The sequence below is a fragment of the Tachypleus tridentatus genome, chromosome 1, assembly GCF_004210375.1.
Source record: "Tachypleus tridentatus isolate NWPU-2018 chromosome 1, ASM421037v1, whole genome shotgun sequence".
Lineage (NCBI taxonomy): Eukaryota > Metazoa > Arthropoda > Merostomata > Xiphosura > Limulidae > Tachypleus > Tachypleus tridentatus.
In genome coordinates, this window is record NC_134825.1 from 39,756,511 (window position 1) to 39,783,761 (window position 27,251).

The 27,251-nt window shown below is 33.6% G+C and overlaps 3 protein-coding genes across 3 annotated transcripts; 2 read left to right on the forward strand and 1 right to left on the reverse strand.

Annotated features, from left to right (window-relative positions):
* The first annotated feature begins 3,408 nt into the window (after positions 1-3,408).
* LOC143246645 (uncharacterized) lies at positions 3,409-4,723 on the forward strand. Its single transcript, XM_076493704.1, has 2 exons — positions 3,409-3,541; positions 3,819-4,723. Exons 1-2 carry the CDS (start codon positions 3,530-3,532, stop codon positions 4,626-4,628), a joined length of 822 nt encoding a protein of 273 aa, XP_076349819.1. The 5' UTR covers positions 3,409-3,529; the 3' UTR covers positions 4,629-4,723.
* A 2,574-nt stretch (positions 4,724-7,297) lies between these two features.
* Positions 7,298-8,491, forward strand: LOC143246653 (uncharacterized). The gene is made up of 2 exons (XM_076493714.1): positions 7,298-7,446; positions 7,822-8,491. Exons 1-2 carry the CDS (start codon positions 7,435-7,437, stop codon positions 8,254-8,256), a joined length of 447 nt encoding a protein of 148 aa, XP_076349829.1. The 5' UTR covers positions 7,298-7,434; the 3' UTR covers positions 8,257-8,491.
* Positions 8,492-22,789: 14,298 nt separating this feature from the next.
* LOC143246661 (uncharacterized) lies at positions 22,790-25,831 on the reverse strand. The gene is made up of 3 exons (XM_076493726.1): positions 25,679-25,831; positions 24,721-25,127; positions 22,790-23,054 (listed from the first exon to the last, which is right to left on the reverse strand). The coding sequence occupies exons 1-2, from the start codon at positions 25,688-25,690 to the stop codon at positions 24,765-24,767; spliced, it is 375 nt and encodes a 124-aa protein (XP_076349841.1). The 5' UTR covers positions 25,691-25,831; the 3' UTR covers positions 22,790-23,054; positions 24,721-24,764.
* Between the last annotated feature and the right edge of the window lie 1,420 nt (positions 25,832-27,251).

A 27,251-nucleotide genomic window follows, 5' to 3' on the forward strand; every position in this document is an offset into this window, starting at 1 on the left:
AAGAAAAAAAAAAGAAAACTCGATCAAATTGGAGAAGTTATATTTCTGGTATTACTCAATTGATTGCCCTAAATATGGTATGTGAAGTAAGAGTCCGGTGAGGCTGAAAATATGTGATGTTGGATGAACACAGTCTGAGACACAAAAGATGGAAACTGTCACTTCTAGTAATAACACACACTGTGCCCTGATGTCTTGATGTTTATACAGACACACACACACAGGTGCATCCGAGTAAATGTACGCATATAAATATATAGAAATATACAAGTAAAAGTTTTGTAAAAGTGTTGAATACTTAATCAAATCTTTTGAAGTTCATATTTTATATTAAGTGAGAATATAACACAACTACTACGTAGAAACAGAAATGATCTTTTTAGCTGATGGTAAACAGCATCGTATTGGCGGGAAACTTCACAATACAAGGATACCAGAACTGACTGTTTGAATAATTGTGGTTGTGGTTGTACCCTCGATCATCTAAGCACTTTTATATGTGCAAACCAGGCACAAATGTCCTTCATCAACATCGAACCGGTAGGATTGTCATGTCCAGTATCTGGTCCATATCATTTCGCTTTAAAAATCGCAATAACAAAATTCTAAGAAATTTATGGTTTCAACGTTTTGTCCCTGAGAAAACAGGAAAGCTTAAGAGTTATATTGTACAGTGTCTCGCTTAAAGTTGTAGTGTAGTCGTGCTGAATAAATTCAAGGCATTTCCACTCCCTGTTACTGAATCACAGAAACCATTACCATGATTTCTAGAACAAAGCAAAAATATAATATTTTTTTCTAAAATTTATTTTATTCAGTCTTTGGGGATGTCAAACGTAAGTTTTAAACACGAAATGATCATTAACCAATACTTATAAATCTTTAATAGTATAACCGAGCATGATCAATTTGAGGTTCTGTACTACCTGTGTAAGCTGAGAGAAATACTTGAGCAAAAGTTTCAGACACCATTGAATATTCAGACACACATGCAAGAAAAACTGAAATTAAAGTACAGTATTTCACACAAAGTATACACACACACACATAATTTATATCGTGTATTGGATTAGTGGTGTCTAACTATTTGGTATACGCCAGTTGTTTAGTTAATGTGACAGATGATACTCACTTAAAAGAAATTAAGAAAAACATGTGTATACAGTCGTCAAGTTTTTATCATCTAATTATTAGTAACTCTAGAAATATTTAGTAATCCAATAATAGCTCAAGGGATTTTCTTTGATTTAGCTATTAGCAAAAAATGAGCTTCTTATAACCTCGCTATTAGTAGGAAAAGGAGATTTTTGAGAAGTAACTAATAGCAATAAAAGGAAAGTTTATACAATCTAACGATTTGCAGTTCAAGATATAATTAATGATTTAACTATTAATAGCTCAAGAAATCTATATTAATTTAGATATATGTAGAAAAAGGAACTTTGTATAATATAAGTAGTTCAAGAGATCTATATTGATTTAGATATATGTAGGAAAAAGAACTTTTTATAATCTAATTATTAGTAGCTCAAGAGATATAAGATAATTTAGCTATAAGTAATTATTTTTAAAGCAAATTGTGCTGGTATATTAAAAGTAACAATTACAAAAAAACGATGTTATTTAGCACAATAACAGATAAAATTACTTAATATGACTAGTTTCAGTGAGAGTGTTATCTTCTTCAGGACCAAATTCTCCAGTGTCTTTTAAACTATAGAATTTTGCACTGATGAAGGTAAGACATTTACCGAAAATAGTCTTCTGTAAGTTCTATTAATTTATTTTACTTTTACTGTGCCAAAAAATGTCGTTTTCTGTAATTGTTACTCTTAATTGACATAAGTAGCTTGGTTTGGTTTTTAGAATTTCGCACAAAGCTACTCGAGGGCTATCTGTACTAGCCGTCCCTAATTTAGCAGTATAAGACTAGAGGGAAGGCAGCTAGTCATCACCACCCACCGCCAACTCTTGGGCTATTCTTTTACTAACGAATAGTGGGATTGACCGTCACATTATAACGCCCCCACGGCTGGGAGGGCGAGCATGTTTGGCGCGAACCCGCGACCCTCAGATTACGAAGCGCTCGCCTTAACGCGCTAGGCCATGCCAGGCCAACATAAGTAGCAAAAGAAACTTCTAACAGTCTAACTATATGTAACTCAAGAAATATTTTATTATTTATATATAAGTAGTAAGAGAAACTTCTTATATTGTAATAATTCATAGCGCAATAAACCAATAATAATTTAACTATAAAGTTTGTTCGTTTGGAATTAAGCACAGAACTACAAAATGAACTATCTTTGTCCATCATGAGTACCTAATAGTTAAATTATAAGATTCTTTTATTTTATGTACATCAATAAAGTTGTTCAAATTAATCCTAAAACTATGCCTTTTCTCTAAATGTTCGTTCTTCTGTCAATATTTCATTGTATAACTGCAATAAAAGTATCATAGAAAACTTTATTGTTTAGTTAACTGAGACGCAAAGGTTTTAAAAATGATATGTTTTGATATTGGAAAAGATCTTAGGATACTTTTCACATACTGTTTTTGGACTAAAATCGTTGGTTAATATAGTTATTACTTTGAGGGAAAAATACCCAACCAGAATTGACGTTTATTATAAGACATAGAACAACGTAACTGAAATTTTCGTTATAAAAATAATTTTTAGTCCCAATTTTGAGGTGTAGTTTTAAAGGTGTTATAAAAACATAAATTTGCAATCAGTGCCATATTTCAGTGGCTTATACCCAATATTCCAGAGTAATTTATGAATTATATTTTCATCATGAGGGAAACTCCAGCAATTTTGACATATGTGTTATATATATAATTGCATTCAAAATCAAATAACAGTATTATTTTTCCTAAAAAAAACACTTTAGCTGGCCAAAGAAGATTAATTTATTTATAATTCTAATAGAAACCAGAGTGGATAAAATATAATTGCTATGTTCAAAATTTGACTTATGTTCTATAGCTTTAAAATATTGTCCGTCCTGTTGCTTTAAAGGGTCTGATAAGCTGTTCGTAATAATGAACTGTGATCTTTGAATTAAAAATATCAAACGCAGTACGTGACCAAAAAACGCACGAGAATTAGATATAAGACAAATGTCTATTCAAGAATCATGGGTTCGAGGTGGCTCCATAGCCTCACCTTGATAACAGGTACAAGTTTGACGGTGATTTACAGTAAGTGGGGGCTGTAACAGAGAGACTTTTATCTCAAGGTAGTTTAGTTTGATTTTTAAGTTTCATATAGCTCTGTTTTGTTATTAACTTTATTGTTTCTAGTAGGTAAACTGGTTGTTCAATATCAAACCAAACCCACATGTTCAACAGGCTAAGCTCAATTTCCTAATACTTCTGGTAAAGGCCAAATAAACAACATTACCATTTTGGCTTAGAAAATTGAATGAAAACATCATAAATATGACCAGCCTGACGTCACACATTAAAGTATAAAAGAGATCTATTTTACGTCGATTGTATCACTTGTACAGAGAACACAACCATGAACACTTTGGTAAGTAAACTTATGAAAGCATAAGCCTTTCAATCTGAGAGAAAAATCCATTGATGTAACATGTACTCAAATATATTACCATTGAAACTAATTTCTTATTCGTTCAATCATTTTAAGAATATTTTATTATAAATATGTAATAGATAATCAGCATTTCCAAAAGCAAATTATATTGCATATTCTAAAATATTAATCAGTTTTTACATCGATAGTATGACATTTAATAACTGTATATTTTTATGCAGTTGTACAATAGTTGTTGTTGTCTTTTTTCTAGATCGTCATTACTCTTCTCGGCTTGTTGACCGACACCCAGGGAGGTTTTCTTAATGCTCCCTTCGGATCAGCTGTCGTTCAACGCACCGTTACCCGTAGTTTCGTTGCCCCAGGAGCTGTCACCAATGGTGCTATTGCCCACGGTGTTGCCGCTCCGGGAGCTGTCGCCCATGGTGCTGTTGCCCACGGTGTTGCATTCCCAGGAGCAGTTGCCCATGGTGTTGTAGCACCAGGAGCTGCCATCCATGGTGCTGTTGCCCACGGTGTTGCATTCCCAGGAGCTGTCGCCCATGGTGTTGTAGCACCAGGAGCTGCCATCCATGGTGCTGTTGCCCACGGTGTTGCATTCCCAGGAGCTGTCGCCCATGGTGCTGTTGCCCATGGAGCTGTTGCCCACGGCGTTGCATTCCCAGGAGCTGTCGCCCATGGTGCTGTTGCCCATGGAGCTGTTGCCCACGGCGTTGCATTCCCAGGAGCTGTCGCCCATGGTGCTATTGCTCCTGCAACTGTTGCCACTCATGGTGTCGTTGCTGGAGGTCCTATTGGAACCATCGGAGCTGCTCAAAGTGCTCTGGCTGCTGCTAAGGGAGGGGCACTTTTGCAGGGAGCCTTCGCTGCTCGTGCCGTTCCTTCTGTCTCCAGAATCGGCTTTGGACATGGTATTGGCCTTGCTCCTGCTGGTGTAAGATACGCTGCACACGGTTTCGCTGGATCTTATGGACATGGTCTTGCTGCGCCCTATGGCTATGCTGGTGCTCATGGTTTGGGATACGGACATAATTTTGGTATTGCCAAATCTCTGGTCCACTAAGTACTCTGACAATGAGTTAATTTATTAAATTGTGTGAAACAACCGTTACCAAAAGTTATAGGGTGTATTAAAGAAATAAATGAAATAGTAAAAAACTTGGTGCGTAATTGGAATTTGTAACTGGAGCATCTTATGTATATAGTAATTTATTAATTGTATATGTCGCAACTTAATGTAACCTAGTAAACGAATGCTTGGAATGGCATTTTATATTTATAAAAAAACATAATTCCTTTTTGTATTTAACATTTTTATACAATATATTTCTGTAAACATCAACTATCTTAGAATAATTGAACATCAGATCAAACAAAACTTTAGCTGATGCTGGGAAAACAGTGTACAAACCACAAAAGTTGTAACAACATACAATGTAAAAAAAACAACAACAACATTAGCCCATGAGTTTTAACACACATCAAAAACGGAAAATATTGAATTTTTCGTTGACCAAAGATAGTTAACAGATAAAATCCGTGTTCTTAACTTCAGATGATAGTATAAGAAAAAAATCAAATTTTTTAAATCTTGATTCATTAATGTGACGGTCAATTCCACTATTCGTTGGTAAAAAAGTAGCCCAAGAGTTGGCGTTGAGTGGTAATGACTAGTTGCCTTCCCTCTAGTCTTACACTGCTAAATTAGGGATGGCTCGCGCAGGTAGCCCTGGTGTAGCTTTGCTAGAATTTAATAACAAATCAAACAATTAATTAATGAATAATATTTATGTCCATAATGCTATGAAGTTGTATAAGATCGACCGATCTAATAGCAATATCTGTAAATAATGGTATCTTGATGTATTACGTCATAACATGACATTCCCTAAGTAAAGATATTAAATAAGTAACAAGAGTTTATATCAGCACTTGACAAGTGCAGAGAGCCCTCGTGAAGCTTTGCGTGAATTTGAAAACAAATCAAACAAATCATATAACAAGATTATGTTTATGATGCTGAACCCATTTATATCCAGCTGAATTTTTAGTCTACTATACATATATTACTTCATTCATTAAAGGAGAAACCCTATCAAGGAAAATACTAATTTATTACCCGTCACTAAAAATTCACCCGATCTTCATAGATATGAGAATAGTAAATAAACCGAATTAGTTTCCTGACTGAACGTCAATTAAATATTATATCACAAAGTGTTAAACAACTGTTCTTTTATACACAAAGGTTTCTTTGTTTCCTTTTAAATATAGTTAAAAGTCATTACAAGAAACTTTCCCAGAGGCCAAGGTTTATTAATTATCTACAATTACATTTAGTATTTTCGCTTCCAGGCCCGGCATGGCTAAGTGTGTTAAGGTTTTCGACTCGTGATCCGAGGTTCGCGGGTTCAAATCCCGGTCGCACTAAACATGCTCAACCTTTCAGCCGTGGGGCGTTATAAGTGACGACCAATTCCACTATTCGTTGGTAAAAGAGTAGCCCAAGAGTTGGCGGTGGGTGGTGATGACTAGCTGCCTTCCCTCTAGTCATACACTGCTAAATTATGGACGGTTAGCACAGATAGCCTTCGAGTAGCTTTGCGCGAAATTAAAAAAAAATCGCTTCCCTTAATTTTAATATCGTAAATGCTTTCCATTCATTTTATAACATACAAATTATTCAATTGTTTCTAAGTCCCTGACATGTCTCCTCGTGTTCTAGCTAAAACAATAGTTAAAAGGACAATCAGTGTCAAAAAGGCTTTTATTTCAATAGCAGGGATTATCAGTTCGGCTGGGATAAGACGAGATCTACCACTTGAAAGACAATAAAAGAAACATGAATTAGTGAATTTTATTTTTAGGGTTAATTGTTCTGATTAACTGTTAATCAAAATGATTGATCTGGGCCTTGAAAATGTAAAATGATTCATGTGTTACGACAATCAAGTCCAAAAGGTATTTAATTTCCGAACCTAGTCGTTATTATTTTATCTACTAACTCATAAAAAAACTACAATTTGGACAAAGCTATAATATGTGAAAACGATTAGTCATGTCTTAAAATACATGATTTTGAAAAGAAATTAAAAAAATATACAAAAGAACAGAAGGTTGGAATGCTAATAAAACAAATATATGTTTGGAGAATATTTTCTTATCTCCAAATGTATTCTTAGAACAAAGTCAGATAATAATACGAATTCGAAATTTAGTCAACTTTCAATTGGAAGGAACAATCTCACTGAATTTTTTTTATTCTGTTATGATAAACGTTTCAGTCTACACATATATACTTAAAGATGTGTGTGAAAGGGTTGACAGAACAATCCGTTTTACTTAAAAACTAATTAACATTCTTTTGATTTATCCCTCTATCTGTAACATAAAGAATACATTCTATTGTTTCTCGTTATCACAACGTTTATAGTAAAGATTAAGATACCGTTATCTGTACCTGCCTTAGTAGAAGGTCTAAACTAGTTCACACAACGTTCAGCTTTTGGGTCTGTGATAAAATCAACGCTGGTGGCTTCCATAGTTATTCTAACGAGACCATAACTTTTTTCATAGTGCATGACTGCTGTCTCGTGAAAGCTAGAGCTCTCAAGGTTTCACATATTGTTTTTTCTTTCATGTTTAAAACTATGTATCTATGTATTCTGGTTAGCATGCGACCCGTACCAGTGTTTTGTTCTATGTAAAAATAAAAAATAAAAAGTGGTCAGAGTAAAGGTGTACGGCTGTAGGACGTCCTTGGGTATGGTGAAAGTGACGTCAAATAAGGAAGTATATAAGTGGTCTGTGAAAGATACTGGTACTGTGGTACTGTGTCTCGATTTGTTTGTCGTTAACGACTTGTAGATATGAACACTGTGGTAAGCATAGTTCAAATCATATGCTCAATAAATCGACTCCCTTTTTTGTTTAGTCTCTTAGGAAAAGAAAAGGAGTTAATTCTGTTAAATTAGATTTCTGTTTGAGGTTTAAATATAAAATTTTGCTCATTTTGATCTATTTTAATGAAATTTCACTTCTGTTCACTAAACAACTAAGGACGAATATTTCAATTATAATTATTCTCTTCACTAGTGCAATATCTTTTACATTTTTTCTTAAATCATCATCTCATGATTTTTGTGTGGTTGACATAACACTTTATTAAATAAATATAAAAGTATAAAAGAAAGGTTTGTAAATAAATTTAAAACTTCCTAACTATTATTTCAGTAACTTACTTCTCTCCCGAACAGTTTTCTATCGTCTTCCTCGGCCTGTTGGCCTACACCCAAGCTGGTTTACTGGGTGCTCCTTATGGTGCTGCTGTTGCTCCTTACCATCTAACTGGTGCTCCAGAAATCACTGGTGCTATTGGCGCTGCTCAAGGAAGGTACGCTGCTGCTCAAGGTAGATACGCTGCCGTTCAAGGTGCCTATGCTGCCGCTCAAGGTAGATACGCTGCCGCTCAAGGTGCTGCCGCCGCCAAAGAAGGTCTTCTTCTTCGTGCCAATGCAAACTACGGGTATTTCAACGCCCCTGGTCTGAGATATGCTGGTCTGGGATATGGTCCTTATAACTACGGCCATGCAAGTGCCTACGGTTTTGGTGTACCTAGTTATGGTATAGGTGGTGCTTATGGTCTTGGCTACGGTTACGGTCTTGGTGCTGGAAAGGCCTTCATCCACTGATATATTTATACTTACAGATTTTCAAGTAAAGTGCACAAAATCAAGGTGATTTGTTTCCCAGTGTTTAGGATGCCTTTATTTTCAAAATCACGAACCACAGACAGAAGAAAAAACAGTTAATGTTTGAAACATATGCACACACACATATATAAATCCTTTGTTGTTTAATATGTATTATCTTTGTTCTTGTAACTACAAAATTTCTGAACTTAACAAATAAAGTTTTACTCACAAATTTTTTTTGTTTGCACTACAAAGCGTCTCTGTATATAAAATAGAGAAAACAGATGTTTCTCAAATATCATGACGTTTTATGTATTTAAGAAATCATCATTGCACTGATCATAAAGGAGTTAGCGTTTAATGGAAACGGAAGAAAGAACTTACATCTTTCAGCTAGTTATGTAAGTTCGAGATGAAATGAAAGGTTATCTCAGAACATGAAATGTTGCTTTCTTTATCTGTAATTGTATACAAATGTCCATCAAAACTGCAAAGCACAAAATGTGAAACCGTAAATTTGCAGGCATCTTTCCATTGACCCAACAAATCTTTATACCAAATTCGATGTATGTTCACCAAATTGTATATATATACATATATCTCTATATGAGTCTAATTAAATTACTTACCAATTCTGCTGAAGATAATTCCACCCTCTGTAAAGTAGTTACACGGTCATACAACAGATAACAAACACTACTGGTAAACTTATATAGATATTGCTCAATAACCGAGAGATTTATTAGTTGTTGTATTCATGACTCTTGATCAAATACACCTGGCATGGCAACGTGCTTAGGGTGATCAACTTGTAATCTGAGGGTCGAGGGTTCGAATCCTCGTCACACCAGACATTCTTGCACATTCAGCCTCTGGAGCGTTATAATATTACGGTCAATCTCACTATTCGTTGGTAAAAAAAATAGCCCAACAGTTGGCGGTGGGTGGTGGTGACTATCTGCCTTCCCCCTAGTCTAACACTGCTAAGTTAGGAGCGGATAACGTAGATAGCCCTTGTATGGACTTGCTCGAAATTCAGAACAAGCAATGTTAGTATATCACCTTGCAGAAACTCGCATTAATATGAGCAATCAATTTGTTTTCTACTTCGCGTAGTTTGGCGCGAAAAAAACAACAAATTTATCAACGTAAAATGAATTTGGAATAAATTTATCTACATGATTTCGCACGTTATCATAAGACGAATACTTCAACTTATAAAATCTTTTTTTCTAAAACTTTTTGCAAGGTAATAAATGTGAAAATTATGAAGACCATTCTATTCCACTTGCAAAATCTAAACAATGTTGAAAAGCATGACGTGTATAAATCATTCCACCAATCAAACAAATCATTTTTTATGGCACTACAATAATCACAGTAAAAACATTATGGAATTTATACAGGCTATAGTAATAACTTATAACCTACTTAACCAGTCTGAAACCATTAAAGCAAAGACATTGACGAAAATTTTGTCTCTGAAATGTCGCTCGTTCAAACAAGATCCTTAAGTCTGATGAGCAATCCACTTTTGTTACACTTTTCAAGTTGTTCGAGGGAGGATAATTCAAAACCCTTGATAATAAGACATAATCAAATCATGTTGATAAATATCGATTGAATTATGATTTATATATGAATTTAGTTCGATTTTTTCTCTGGTTCAGATCTTGGACACGAGTCCCACAATTTATTATGTTACGCATTAAGATTTTAAATAGACTAAAACTGAGCTAAATGATAATTTAAATTTAGAAGTTAATTAAATGTTTATTCGTATGAAATTTATGATGTCAACAAGATTGATACACAGTTTTCTTTCTTAATATATATTTTAATATACAAACAATGATACAACTTATAAATAACAGTTATTACAAATAATGATTTATATATAAAAGTTTTACAAACTTACAAACTATATTGAGTCCTCTATCTGCTCTGGAACTCTTTTGATATCGTATCGAGGGTTCACGATGAGAGAATTAATTTCGGGTTGACATCGGTACAACTTACTTAACGAGGAGTTAGCTAGCTCTTTGCTGATCACACGCGCATTCGAAGTCAAGTTTTTCACATCTGAATTAATGTAATGTTTTCGTAAACATACTAACGTCCGATGTTAATCCTCAGAAGTTAAATGGTTTATAATGTTTAAAATCTATAATATTTCCTGGTCAATATCTGAAGTTCCCGATTAATAAGCGTTAATCACAGTTTTAGTTTCAGAAGTTTATAGTATACCAACTGCAGCAAACTAATAATATATATACTGTTGCTTGATACGTCGTGTTGGTTTTTTTTTAATGAGCTGGTTAAATTTCTAGAAATTCCACCTGGACCAACAACACTAACAATATACTAGTAGTTTCATAAAATGTATACTGTTGATTCTTAAACTCGAGAATCTTTTACAAATTTAGTGAATAGGCGGGAAGTTTGTAATACATATTTAACAAAATAAGTTATAGACATTTCTAAATATATATTTTACTAGAACAAACATTGTTATTACAATAAATCTATAATAGTAAATCCATCACAATAATATCTAATACCTCAGAAAAAATTCGAAGCGTTACGTGTTGAAATAAGTTATCAAAGTACTATGTTCTTATAACTTACATGAGAAGGAAGCTAGCTTAGTGTTAATGAAGTAAGCCCAAATTTTGCTTAAACGTGTCGTACATGAACGTAGATATTAAGTTGGAGCGGTACTTATAAAGGTTTATACTCAGATTAGTAGTTAAAATGTGTCAGAACTCAGTTCTTATAGTGAACTTAATAACCATTAACTGTATTGATTTTAGCTTGAAAGGATTAACTTCTTAGTAAGCCAAGCTGTATCATCATGATGTTCAGTTGTTTTTGGTTGTATATCATGTGACAATGTGAAAATACCAACATTTGTTTGTAAACAACAGTCGATGTATGAAAGCGGTAACTCCAAACTGTAACTGTAACAAGAGGAAATGCGAACGTCATAATGGAAAGACAAATGGGTGTAATTTTAATGTCGTAACACGTCTGATAACTAGAATATGCAACTTTCAATCACATTGGACATCAACTTAGATTGCATTTTACCATCTTTCTGACCCCTCCCCCAAAGGCTCATCTGGGTGTCTGCAGATTTATAGAAATAGAAATGTGGTTTCGATACTTGCTAAGGGCAGAGCACGGATAGTCGACGGTGTAGTTTCGTGCTTAAATTTTGTTTGTTTTGTTTGTTTTGGAATTTCGCACAAAGCTACTCGAGGGCTATCTGTGCTAGCCGTCCCTAATTTAGCAGTGTAAGACTAGAGGGAAGGCAGCTAGTCATCACCACCCACCGCCAACTCTTGGGCTTCTCTTTTACCAACGAATAGTGGGATTGATCGTCACATTATATACCCCCACGGCTGGGAGGGCGAGCATGTTTAGCGCGACGCAGGCGCGAACCCGCGACCCTCAGATTACGAGTCGCATGCCTTACGCGCTTGGCCATGCCAGGCCGCGTGCTTAAATACTATGATAACTACATTAATAAGTTATATATATATATTAGTCACACAGATCTTTGTCAAGGTAATTATCTCTTGTTTTACAATATCTATGAAGATAAAGTAATAAATGCAGATTAGAAATCTTTTAATGTAACAATGAATTATATATTGTTTTGTATTCAAAACACGTAATTATGCTAACATTAGCAAAAACAGTAGGGGTTTTGTAGCCAAGTTTATGCAAGCTTGGAAGAAAAAAACTCTTGTTTAGTTAAAATTATTACTTTGTTTACCACAATGAACATATTTTATTATTACGATTGTTTATAAAAAATACAAAGAAACTGAAGAAACAGGAAGAATACTGATGTCAAACAAATATGCTTCCTCATCCATTCTAATTACTGTTTTAGTAAAATCTAGGCTGAAAACTACGTGTCGTGGTCTTTCATTTATGTATTGCGTTTTGAGTATCTCGTTTCAATGACCATCAGTAATCAACTGTTATACTGATGTTCCACCTTCCCTGATACAGTAATCAACTGTTATACTAATGTTCCACCTTCCCTGATACTTCTTCTTAATGAAAAGTGACGTATTTATAATATATTTCTCGTTGTTCATCGCTGACGATACCGATATCTTTAGAGAAATAGTAAATATGTGTGTAAGCAGCTCATATTACAACCAAACTTTTTGAATTTATCGAGCATGTTACTGACTTTGTTTTTTCTTAAAATTTTCTCAGTAACGTCTTTAAAAGCAATCCATGACCCTTTGTCAAATTTCCTCAATGTCCTTTTGAACTGTTTGTCCGAAATCAATTTCCTAATCTGAGATCCAAAAGATATGCTACAAATATAACAGAATATACTTGGATCATTTACATAATCACCTGTTGCCACAGCGAAGAATAAATAACATTGATAATATATATATATATCCAAGAATACGCACAAACAAATACTGCCCAAAACGTTAACGGTTTATATACTAGGGGTGTTTGTTTCTCATAAATTCCAGAACGATTGATAAGACTCACATTGCGATTGGTCTAAAAAAATCTATAACCAGTGGTTATTAACATGTTAAGCATAACCAAATGCGACCCGATTTCGGTGAAAATGACTCATTTACGTAAAAGTAGCATGACGTTTTGTAAAAAAACTGTACGTGATACAGAAATACTAATATCATTTTGATATTCAACGTATATGAATTACAGTAGAACATGTAAAAATTTCAAATCAATGAAACCATTGCATGTCTGTATAACAGAGAAAATTAAAAAGCTTACCGGTCGTTTTATGTACGATATCAAGTGGTTATCATTTACTGGTCTGTTAAGAGTGGCTCATCAGTGTTATGTGGTTGTGCTTTCAACCAAAGGAATTACTCTGAAACGCTAAAGTTCCAACAGTTCTATGAAACGATCAAAAGAACATCTTTGTATACCTAGATCACACTGACATCTGACCTTTAATGCTGTTACTTCATTTATAATGTTGTGCTGTCATGACTAAATAAACTGTTGGTATGGGCATTTGCACCAAATTAAAATAAAGTACAGAACAACGTTTCGACCTGAACATAGCCAACTCTCTTCCCATAATTAGGTGCAGGTAGTTTGGTTGAGTACAATATGAGTTCGAGCACCTAAAACACTCTAATAATTTCAGATTTGTTCATCTGTTGTTCCATATTCCTATCATTTTTAAAATATTATCAGACTATCTTCAATAACTTTTCAATACTAGTATGCTGTTAAACATTTTCCCTGACTTTATAGTTTTCGTACGTTTAACTTTTTATTTCTGTATGTTTTGTCTTTGCTTATATTTAAATTTCACGTCAAGATTTCACACACACACACGTTAATATGTGTGTGTTCCTTTCACATTTCCATATTTGATTAGTCAGCACCAAACTTGACACCGTGATTCAGTGATTATAAGTATTTTGTTCAGAAACAAACTTTCTAATGTGGTATTTTTGCTGAAAATGAATGTTTTAATATATGTAGTCAAAGTAGTCATTGCTCCGAGTGTAAAGCAATTTGCATTTAAGATTAAAAATATTTTTCATATTCTAAAAATTAACACTTTTTTTTGTATAATAGCTAAAACCTACAAAATAAATGTCCAAAATTTTCGATAAACTTTGTTGTTTTATCTGCCCTAATTTTATGTGCAGTTAGTAAATTTGACTAGCTTCGTAACCACAATAAGAATACAAAATAAATCAAAATTATCATTTTTTTTTAGAATTACTTAAAATTGGACAGGAAACTGCGTTTACTTACACTAAATAACTTAGACTTGTTAACATTATACATCTGTTTATAATTAAATTTTAATGTCAATATTATCAGACTTTACAGGAAACTGTTGGTAAGACTTTTGTATCTATATACATAACATATTTCCTCCTAGTCATCACGCTCTAGGCTAATCCAACACTAGAAGTCTCAGGCATTAGACCAGTCAAATATTATATACTGATTTAGTTAAACATCAGTCTATTCACACACTAGTCAAAACTAGAATATTAAGACATTTTGTTAATAAAACATTAGAATGTCAAGACACTAGACAAGTCATAGATGTAACTAGTCAAGCACTAGATTTCTCAGATTTCAGTGTTTCTTCGCAAACTGTATTGTGATTACGTTTACGATTTTTAATAACACTGCAAAATATTTCCAGTGTTAGCTTCAACTTTACACTTCATAGGAGTATTTGAAAAAACATAATATTATGAAACAAACTTTTCTAAATACGCTATTTTCTATGTCATTCTCAGGTTTGTTTCGAAATTTAGTTTTGGAAAGTTCTTTAATGAATGTGTAGTTGTGTATAATGTTGTATACATTTAAGTAATTTGTATAATTTAAGTAACATTAACTTAAATGCAAGGAAATTTCACTTTTCGATTTATTTCTATCAAAATTATCTCTACTCACTTCACAAATAACTCAAATTGTTTCTTATTTTAAATATTTTTGTAGTAATCTCCTTGAAATATCGTTTTCCGTTTTTTAGAGTGGGTACCATTAATTTTCACACACTTGTTTTATATGTATGATGTAAATATCCAGTAACCATTTAAACTGATAAACAGTTTAATGAAACAACTTTAACAAATTGCAGATCTATGAAAAAAAATTCATTTGTAACTTTTCTGTTACGCACACTAATCAAAACTGGGAATAAGAAATGTAGTAATCTTTGAGAAAATACTTTTTATATTTTCACGTGACGCAAAATTCATTTTATGTACGTTTACACAAAGAACGATATTTTCTTTTATAATGAATTGATAACATTACAAACCTTCATCAAAATGAACAAAAGCTTATTTTTTCGTTAAACACGAAATTATTTAATGGGCTATCTTTGCTTTCTCATTGCAAATATTAAAAAGGAAGTTTTTAGCGTTATAAATCCTCAACATTACGGCTGAACTACTGGTGCACGAGTTGAAGAGTTTACAACGAGTGTGGATGACTAATAAGAAAAATAAATGTGTAAAATTCTATATAACATTATGAAAGTATTAATTTTAGTTCATATTTCATATCTAAATTAATTTTTTTTCTAGAGCAAAAAACATATACGATACTTATATTTTTCGTAAATTTTCTCATTGCAATAAAACTGATTACTCGTCATTGGCTATCGTATACAATGTATCACGACTACAAGACATCGTAACAAACGAGTTATCCTTGGGCATAGCTTAGTTGAAATTACAATAGAACTGCTCCCTCTGATGTCAGAGACATAATTCATCGGTTGACGCAACTATAAGAATGCTTGATTCAATATTACAGATACAATTAATCAGTGGACATAATAAAAACGCTTTTCATTTCAATGTATGAGAGAGAATTCATCAGCTGTCATCACAATAAAACTGCTCTCTTCAATTTTAGAGATATAATTCACCAGTTTATGTCAGAACAACGCTACTCCATTCAGTGTCAGAGACAGAATGTTTGAGATTTCTTTAGCACAAATGGGTATCCAAAATAAGCTTTGTGGTAAACGGAATACTTAATATTTCAAAAATATCCATACTAAGGTAAAATTTGAGACATATTGTTAACAAGTTTATTCCGGGTAGTTCTGTATGACATGTGTGAAACTTTGCACATTCACTGCTGAACATCCAAAGTCTGCAAAGGCGAAGTCCACGCTCACAAGTTGAAGGTTAACGTCACTCAACGTCAATAACGAGTATGTCCCCCGTGAGCATCAATAACTGCTTGGCATCTCCTGCCCATGGAAGCGATGAGATGACGAATCACATCCTGTGGAAGGGCTGTCCACTCACCCTGCAAAGCTGCTGCAAGCTGAGGTAGAATCTGTGGTTGAGGTTGTCTGAAAAACATCGTTGACGTTCACCATGATGGGTTACACATGGGGCCTAAGAATCTCTTCGACGGTTGCGCACGGTCTGATCGGAAATCTTACGTAGCCCTGGTATGGTTGAAACAGTAGACGTCGCAGTGGTGGTTTTATCCCGAAGGTGACGTAACCGGATGTAGCGATCTTGTGCGGGCGTGGTCACACGAGGTCTGCCAGATCGTGGACGGTCACGAGTTGATCCATGTTGTTGGTGACGATTCCATAGCCTTGTGATGGTGCTTGGGTGGACATTCACAGCTCTGGCAACATCTGATCGAGATTTGCCTGCTTCCAAGCGACCAATGGCGTTGTTGCGTTGTGCTTCAGTCAGTCTTGGCGTAACTGTATTGCATGTCGGTGGCTTAACACTGAGCTATGGAAACCGAGAACCCGTCACTTTTATAGGGATTTTGCACATGTTGCACCTGCAGAACATGCAGATCTCTCAAACAAATTTATTGGACACGAATGCGTTTTGGTGAAAAATCCGATGTGTTCCTCCATTTTCAAAGTGCACAACTTTTATTGTCATTTTGGTCTGACAATCAGTGCCTTAACACGTGTAACATCACATACTCTGAGCTTGTAACGTTATTACATATATTTCTCTTTAAAATAACAAACATATCCCTTTTGAAGAGTGTATAATAAGCAAAATCTCCCTTTTTTGTAATGATTGCTTTGGAATTTTAAATGGAGCCAGGTAAATGATCGTCAAACTTAACAGAAAAAGGATGGACTTTCTTAAGGATTATACTTAGTTTTCTTATAATAGTCCAATATATTTTATTTGTGATTTGTTGAGTTATTAAGCCACGAGATATCAAACAAAATGATGTGCAAGGAAGCTGAGAACTATTAATACTGTATTTATATTGTTCACCTTAGAGTTTCTCCGTTTTTCGTGGCCTGTCGATCTGACACTGTTATAAATAGATTCTTCTATATGCAGTAGTCACGGAACACGTAAATTCTTATTTAAGTTTATTTCATGTATCATTCATTTTAAACCTGATGACGACGGAAGTAGAGCAGGAAAACTATCATTATGATAATAATAAAAAAAAACCAACAAAACATGTTCATGACGTGGGTAATGTCTCTCGTTTATAAACGTACTTTCTAGTGATCTAGAGCACGCCATGAGACTTACAGTAATAGAAAATGGGTTTCGATACTCATAGTGGGAAGAGAACAGAAAGCCAGTTGTGTAGCTTTCTGCTTAACTACAAAAAAAAAATCTATTGATCGGGAAAAATAAATATATTTTATTTATTTTTGTGTTTCATCATGTGAGATGACGACATGGATGGCCACTAACCTCAGGTTAGGATCAGTATTCATTCTGTTTCTGGGTCAGCATTCATCCTGCTTCTGTCCTTCGTGGCTGTGGTTGACGAAAATCATCCCACGTGGATATCCATAGTAGCAAATTGTATAAGAACAAACGAACTTATTTATCTGCAAGTTCTGACTACTATCCAGTTTTCTGGATCCAAAACTTTAATAATGGAACTTTGACAATGATGTTCCATCACTAAATAAAGCTCCTCTTTCCTGGAGAGTTCAGAGGACAGTCCATTATTATACAATGCGCGAAAACTTCGAATTAGTAGAATCCTTTACCGAATTGGATTCAAAGTCCTTATAAAGTAGAATATTAGGGTTTTCCCACTTAATATATAAATATTATTTTTGCTTATACACCCAAATTCTTAAGAATTTAAGTATCCTGTTTACTATAATATTTTCCACTCCATAATTATGAAATCTTTCTGCAAGCCCTGAAGGTAGCTGTGAACCAACTGCCAATGGTCCACTGACCACAGTTTGGACATCTCTATGTTGAGAAATATTAATTTAACTGTTCATATCATGCAGTTATAAAGTTTTGATACTTGGTCTACTTGACGAAAAAACCAAAAACAATCTTCCCCGGAATTCTTGTGCCGGGTTTTGTGTGAAAATATTATATAAAAATGATTCCTTTATAATATTTCACACAAGTGTTAATTAAGAAAATTTATATAAAGTATTCATTATGTGAGAATTAAGTTACTCTTGGCTAACCAAATTATTTAATAGAAAAATAGAAAGCTACGCTGTACTTTACTTTTTGCTACTTATAAAACACTTGGTTTGGTGAAGCTAAGAACTCCTACATAACGTAAGAAGAACACCAATAGTTGGCATTCTTTATATCAAGAAACGGCAGCGAAGATTTTTTTACAATATGTGGTGTAAAATATTACCAATACTTTAAAGTTTATGTTTTGATGCAGCTATGAATCAAAGAACTTTATTTATAAACATTTTAAAATATGTTAATTAATTAAAAAAAAAACATCTCAAACTCAAACAGTAACAACAGGCTGAATCGTTTTCCGGAAATCGATCCGTATTGAAGGTCAAACAACGTATATTAATAATAGGGCTTGATTCCACGTTACATATGTGCTCTTCTTCGTTGAACTGCTTAGTGTATATATACAATTTCCCATGAAGGAAAACATGTCATTTTATATATTTTAGATCAGATGTTTACTTACTGAACTCCCCCTGTTTTTAAGAAATATTCTAAAGACAGAAATACTTCACTAACATAAAAGTTTCCATGTTCGTTTAACATTCTCCATCTATATGAATCTTACGTATTCTTTGTCTTGACGGTAATCATGACTTAGCTCATAGTTTTCCGTCCCAAGTACGAACATGGAAGTTATTAAGTAGTTTGCATTTAATAGTTTTGCGACACAAAAGATTTGTAATTTTTGTTAAACCTTTCCTTTCTGGAGAATATTTATGAGAGGTGGAACACCGAAAGTGTGACAGGAGAACTTGTCAAGTTTAACACTTCTGCGAGAAAGAGTAAGAAACATTAATTACCATTTATCGATGAGTTACAATCAGATATACGAAGGATCATCACATCAGTGCTGAAAATATGTGTGAGGGAAACTAACATCCGGGAATCTTATGAAACTTGTGTGTTATATAGCTTGATAAACTTTAAATCATATCTCCCATCAGATTATTTCCTGTGTCCCTTTTATTTTGGTTATTACACGACGATAAATAACATTATTATAATTACAAGATAGCAGGTGATATATTACAGTGGATGTGCAAAGTCATGTGAGGAATTCTATTTATTATCCTTTTTTACTTCATTTGAGTTTTGTTTAATTTAAAACTCAATTGTATACAATGACTCAACAAATTAAACAGCATTATATTCAAACAGAAACTAAACGAATGCTGAATAGGAGAGTTAGTGAGTATGAAAATATCAATTAAACATAAACAAGATCTTCGATTAAAAAAGTAAAATAGTTTATCTGACAGAGTTCTGGTTTATCTTTGCTACGCTTTTTACACGATGAGCTAATGGGAGAAAAGCTGGAAACTGCATGACTCCAATAACTTTGAAACACACGAAAAACTGTGTGTGTTCCAAAGTTATTGGAGTCTTGGGTTTGAAGAAATGCCACAATTTGTAGTTAATTATAATTCAAAATTCATTGAAGATTCAGGGGCCCATGTGATTTCTTGTGATATGTTTACATATATTCTACAAAATTTATTAAATTTTGAACGTTTAGTTACAATAATTTACATAAACTTTAATCACCAATATTTTTTCATTTTGGCACAAACTTTAATTTCACATTCGCAAATCTTTATTTTTTCACTTGCACCTTTTGTTAACAGTTATGTTGAACATCAGGTATAAATAACCATAAAGGACTTACATTTGATACTCAAATATAGTTTTAAATAATTAATATCAAGCGCCACTTAAAGTTGGAGAGAATATAAGTGCTTGTGGTTTTCTTCAATACTTCAGTAAGTTTGATCTTATATCTTCCAGTTGCTTTATTTTCGTCCACGCCTCTAACAGCCAAATTATTTTTCAATAGATATCGTGTTCTTTGTGCAGTTTTATGTAGAATGATATTATGAAACAATCTAGCTACGTGTATATTTGTTTCTTTTTGAATTTCACGCACATCCACACGAGGGCTGTCTGCGCTAGCCGTAATTAATTTAGCAGTATAAGACTAGATGGAAGGCAGCTAGTCATCATTACCCACCGTAAGCTCTGGAGCTGCTCTTTTACCAACGAATAATGGAATTGATCGTCACATTATAACGCCCTCAGACTGAAAGGGCGAACATACTTGATGTGACGAGAATTTCAATCCGCAACTGTCAGATGACAATTCGAGTGCCCTAACCACCTGGAAACGAAAGTAATCATGTATATACCGGGAAGCGTTTTTATTAGTTCGAAAACTGATCCAAAAGTAGTATGAAACACTAAGTGAAAATGTTTACAAGACGTAGTGTTGGGCTCATAATTTTTGTGTTTTTGTCCGATTTAAAAAAAATATTAGGAACGGTCCATTTAAAAATATATATGATGGAAATTTTAGCGCAATCTAATTAGTTAATGTACGAGATTTTATCAAGCCTCTACAACTACACATTTTGTCAAGCTAGGAGAACATATTTTCCGGCTACCTACCAAATTGGAAAAAAAACTCAATTAAAGGGAAGTTTTTCTTACTTTTTACTCTGGTGCGACGATTTTGTTCGTTCGTTTGTTTTTTGAATTTCGCACAAAGTTACTTGAGGGCTATCTGTGCTAGCCGTCCTAATTTATCAGTGTAAGACTAGATGGAAGGCAACTAGTCATCACCACCCACTCTTTTACCAACAAATAGTGGGATTGACCGTCACATTATAACGCCCCCACGGCTGGGAGGGCGAGCATGTTTACGAGTCGCGACGGGGCCATGCGAACGCGACGACCCTCGGATTAATCAGTGATGTCGCACCCCTTAACACGCTCGATGACCATGCCGTTGCTCCTATGTAAAATATTTTCACTACGACGAAGAACAAGGAAACGAATAATTTCATTTGTTTGATTAGGGTTAATGAGATATATTTGAAACTTATTATGTCAGGTAATATTAACGAGGGCAATTATATGGATGGTTGAAAAATCCAAAGTTTTCATTCCTGTTAACAAAATACAGCGTGTCATGCATTCTCGTTCTTTGTTGGCCACATGACAAACTTGATCTTATTTTTGTCTTCTTTTACTACACAGGTTATGCTCCCGCCATCTTTGTACAAAATAATAAACTAATTATCCAACAAAATAGGCATTTTATCATTTATGTACTCGTTTATTTCCTCTTTAGTTAAATGTTAAAAACGGAGAAATATTGTTATATGGCAAGGGTTGTCAGGTAGCAGACTTTTTAAGTTAGTTGTCAATTAGAGTTAAAACATTTGTGGTTCGAAGCAATTGTATTAAGTATGTGTGTGGAGAGTGGTGGGGCGTCTGTCAGATAACTATCATGTTAATCTTACATCACAAACCCGACATGTCGAGGTGGTTAAGGTACTCGACTCGTAATCCAAGGATCACGAGTCCGAATCCCCGTCACACCAAATATGCTCGCCCTTTCAGCCATGGAAGCGTTGTAATATGACAGTTAATTCCACTATTTGTTGGTAAAAGAGTAGCCCAAGAGTTGGCGATGGGTAGTAATGACTAACTGCTTTCCCTCTAGTCTTATATTGCTAAATTAGGGACGGCTAGGGCAGGTAGCCTTCGTGTAGCTTTGCGCGAAATTCAAAACATAAAAACAATCTTACATCACACTTTATTACTTACACAATAATTTATCCTAAAATCTTATAAATGTTTTAAAACAAATGTTAGATGTTATTTGTACTTTTATAACACTGCTATATATTTATTACAATAAATTACCGTGTATATATTGTTAATAAACTGAAACTCTTGTCACGTTTCTGGTTCAATAACATCTACTGTAAACATGTGACGTTCGTCACTGATAAGTTGCATTGTACTGTAAAAGATAGGAACAAAAAACAACATAACGTAGTATTTATTTTTTATTATTTTGATTGTCACTTTAAAATAACGTTTATATACTGTATTACGTAGTATTTGGTAATTTTAAACTAGAAGGTTTCTTTAAACAACTCCATTATTTAAAACGTATGTGTGCCATCTGTTTGTTAAAACAAATTTTCTTGTTTGAAATTCAACAACACTCTTATTCTTCGAAACAGAACTTCAGCATAATATTAAAAACATACCGGTGAAATTAGTCAAGTGAAATCACTTAAAAACTAATAATTTAAAATGAAAGGTGTATGAACAAAACCGTAAAGTAATACTATACTTTTTCAGAAAATACAGAGTAATTTTGTGATGATAGATGAAAAACAGCGTAACAAAGTAATAAGATATATTCTTAACAAACTTGTGGGATCTACGGTGACTCTTATGTAAGGTTACGAACTTATAATGCGAAGCCTTGATACCCGCGACTGGTTCAATGAAAATAGTTTATTGTGTCGCTTTATCTTTTAAAAATCATGGAAAGTTTTTGTTATTTTCTCAATCTATACCACAGTGATCTCTGTATAAGCATTTAGTTTTAATGACATATATAGATAATGTTTGCAGTTGTCTCAGCGGTAAGTGTCAGAACTCAAAACGCTAAAATTTTTAAAAAAATATTCATGGTGGATATAGCACAAAAAGTCCATTGTGCAACTTTGTACTTATCAATAAACAAACACAAAATATAAATATGAAGTTAAAAAGTTTATTTTCAGCTTAATAAATGAAAACAATTACAATAATATCAATTTCCTAACACAAAAACAGTCGTTTCGTTACGAAACAGATAGTTATCATCTGTAAAAGTCACCTGGGTAAATCTAAAAAATAATACAATGATACAGTATTATTGAATATAGATAATCAAAATTGGTCTTATAGATCTTCAATTTACGAGGTTTGAAAAAGTCGTTAGCAGGCGTAAAATGAAGCTGCGAGTTAGATCTGTCAAAAAAGAAAGAATGAAAATATACTGTCTGAATTTAATATTTGTATACACTTATTGATATAACATTTATCAATAGACTCGTAAAGTGCATTTTCGTATCTATTATAGTTGTCATTAAGTTATTTTATTTAATTTCTCTTTAAAAGAGAAAAACAGATAAAGAAAATATACTAATAAAAAAATAAAAAGCTAAAATTCTTCCAAACAGAAAACAATGAAAACGTTTGCGCCATCTAGTATCAACATATTGAAATAATTGTTTTTAAAATTTTAATACTGTTTTACCATTTGAAAACATCTTCGAGGTCCTGTAGTGATAGATATTCTTAATTATTATCATTCTATTTAAACTTTACAATTTTTTTCTCTTGCGCTATATTGCCATGAGAGTTCTCTTACGTTATTACTTTTTGAATTTTATGTTAGTAATAACCTTTGTCATCATTTGAGCCCTCTAGTAGCTCAGCACTAATTATTCGCGCTTATAACGTTAAATATTGATTTTCGATTCCCCTGGTTGGCAAAGCATAGATTGCAGAGTGTGAAACTTTCTGCTATACAACAAACAAAAAACAAACAAATACTAAAGAAAAGAGTATTTCTGTGAAAAAATCTCAATTTTTTTAACCGCCGCTTAAAAAATCATCAGATAGAAATAATATTCAAAACTACGTTTCTGTCAAACTCAGGTAACATTTTGATAGATTTACTTTCGAATCCTCAAAACCTCTCTCGATTATGGACAGACTGTACAATATGAACCTAAAGAAAACACCTTGTGTGTGTGTGTGTGTGTGTGTGTGTGAGGAAGGGAGTGATTAAAGGAAAACAGAGAAATGGAACCAAGTTTACCTTATTATCCAAGATTAACGTGTTATAAGAAGACAAATGGCATCCAAATTTACCATATTATCCAAGACTAATCTGTTAAAAGAAGACAAATTGTATCCACGTTCACCCTATTATCCCAGATTAACTTGCTATAAGACCAATCATATCCAAGTTTACTCTGTTATCCAAGACTAACCTATTATAAGAAAAAAAATGGTATCTAAGTTTACCATATTATTCAAGACTAACCTGTTATAAGACAAACAGTATCTAAGTTTACCCTATTATTCAAAGGTAACCTGTTATAAGAAGACAACTAGAAACCATCTTAACCCTATTATCCAAGACTAACTTGTTATAAGAAGACAAATGGTATCCAAGTTTACCTTATCACAAACTGACAAAAGCATCCAAGTTTCCCATGTTAGAATAAGACAAACGGATCCAAATTTACCCTGTTAAAAGTAGACAAAGGGTATCCAAGTTCACAGCGTTACAAGAAAACAAACAGTAACCAAGTTTAAGTTATGACAAGTAGACAGTATCCAAGTTTATCGTGTTACAAGTGGACAAACGGATCCGAGTTTATCCAGTTACTTGCAGACAAGTGGTATCCAGGTTTACACTATTACAAGTTGACAAATGTTATCCAAGTTTACCCTGTTACAACGTCGTATGGGTGTAGCGAAGTTAATGTATGCTTTTCATTAAATATTTAAATCCGTAATATCCTAGTTTTTAGGATGCTCCCCCAGTATACCCCTTTTTTAAACTTTGACACAATATAGAAAGAAGAATAAATTGTATGCGGTATGTTTGTTTAATTCTTACCTATATTAGTTAAATAATGACAGCGTTTCAGAATATTTGTTTACTTAATGGCCATAACCATAGCCAGAGCGGGCATATCCATATCCGCCGTATCCGTAGCTTGGGCGAAAATACCCATAATTTCCGTATCCGTAATTAGGACGGCCATATCCGTATCCGCTGTATCCATAGCTTGGGCGAAAGTGTCCATAGCTTCCATATCCATAGCTAGGGAGACCATGTCCATATCCACCATAGTTAGGGCGGTGATATCCATATCCTCCATAGCTAGGACGACTGTAACCATAGCCACTATGGCCATAGATTGGTTGTCTATGTCCATATTCATAACTAGGACGGCCAAGCTCGTAGTTACTGTGTGCAGCTAATGTGACAGCCATACAGGTAAGAGCAGCAAGAAACACGAACTGTAAACATACATTAAAGAGTCAATGAAAAACAATAAAATGAACTGCACATTTTTTTAATGTTTTAAACATTCTTGTTTATGGAATCAAATACAAAAACGTTTATATGAAGACAAACAATGTTTATAAACTTCCCTAATAAGATATGTTAGAACACATGGTTATTTTTAGTGATATTTGTTGCGTAATTAAACTTGCATTTACTACCATCACTGAGAATCGTATCCGCTGTTATCAAGCTTATTTCTCACATGCACGTTCAAAATGTGATTAACTAACTCATTTTAGTTATGTAAGCTTAAAGGCTTTACTTTGTTGCAGTAACCATTGTTATGTAAGCAAAATAGTTATTTTTTGCTTGAGATTTATAAATTTTACATTGAGTTAAACCTCTAGAGTATTAATACACTTGCAATTAACACATAACATCTACGACGTACAATTAGTCTTACTTTGAATTCACACTTAAATCTACGAAGTACTTTTACAATTTCTTAGAACTCACACTTAAGTCTATTAAGTACCATTATTATTATGATATTAACACCTACCATTGATTTCATGATAGAAATATTGTAAAGGTCTCTTAACTAAATTTTTCAACTTTAGAATTTTTGCCACAGCGAAATTATTTAATACTAGAATACCCCTAGGACCCCTATATATATGGAAAATTAGAATGCTTGTGCTAGTTGGGGTTTTTGTATTACCAATCACATTCAGAATGAGGCACTTCTTATCAGTAGTGATGAGAATGGAAATTTTTTAAAGTTTAAAGACCTTTGAATAGGTGTGTGGAAAGCACGAGGTTACTCTTGCATATTTTTATGAAATAGAAATAGTCTTGGGAGCAAAGGGGAAGTCCCTGTGGCTTTATTCTTTTAGGATGACCCCCCATAAAACCTGCACAGAAATGACTGTATCTTAAAGGAAGTTTACTATTCTTAAAGATGACGAATCAAATATCAAATATTTCCGGGCGAAGTAAACTAGAACACAGTGGCAGTGCGCGAGAGTTCCACTTAATTTCCGTGTAGCTTGGTACGAGAGTAAAAAACCGACAACCTGCTCCATCTGGGAAAGGTGTGGTTCTCATACGGATTTCCTATTGGCATCTTATGCTTTTGTCATTCAGGCCCACTTACACATATTATACGAAAGTGCACCATGGAGATATCACCAATATGAAGAAGTTGCACAAGAACTGCACGAAGTACATAAGAGTACCTTACCTTTGTTTAATGGAATCATTTTCTTTGTTTACATTCTCTCAATTCTTTATTTTTCTATTTTAGCCTTGAACTATATAAACATACATACATATATATATAAATTAACAAAATCGTTTTTACTGTTTTTCTTTCACTTTATATTACCGTGAACAGCAGATGTTTTGAGCTCAAAACCAACAACATTTTTTCTGATTGTATTAAATTGACCTAAGTTTCTACAACCCGGACTTTTATTAATGTCACACATTCGCGCAAAAATCCCTCCCCACAGTTGTTGTTTACATCAAGAAGTTTCTCCATGTGTTATTCTTAGCACTTCTATGATCACTATAACGCAATACTTATGAGAAGCGGATTGTGACCAACTGACTCTAGTTAACGGTACATTTATAATTTCAGGTATAGGAGTGAATACTCAGAAATTATGTTAATAAAATTATTTACTTATGTTTCGGAGACAGGATTCTTAAACTTCTGTTACAGTGACTACTAGCAATCTTTCAGACCAACAGAACATGCACAGAATATTACAGAATTGTTTTAAATATTCATACATTTATAGTCTGACATTGCTTGGTGGTTAAGGCGTTCGACTTAGAATTTGAGAGTCATGACTTCAAATCTTCGTTGATGAGTATGCTAACTCTATATGATTGCTGACTGAGTCAACCATCCTGACGTAAAACATCTTGACTCACAAAAACAACGGCCGACCATAAATTAGTTAGGATTAAAGTCATAACGAGGGAAGGGGTTCATACGAACAGTGGAAAACAAAACAAAACATACATAACAAACACAAAATTGTTTATGGAAGTATATTAATAATATCGAGAAATTATCATGTATTTTATGTGTGGTTCAGGTCCTTCTGTTTTTCTTCATGCTTTCT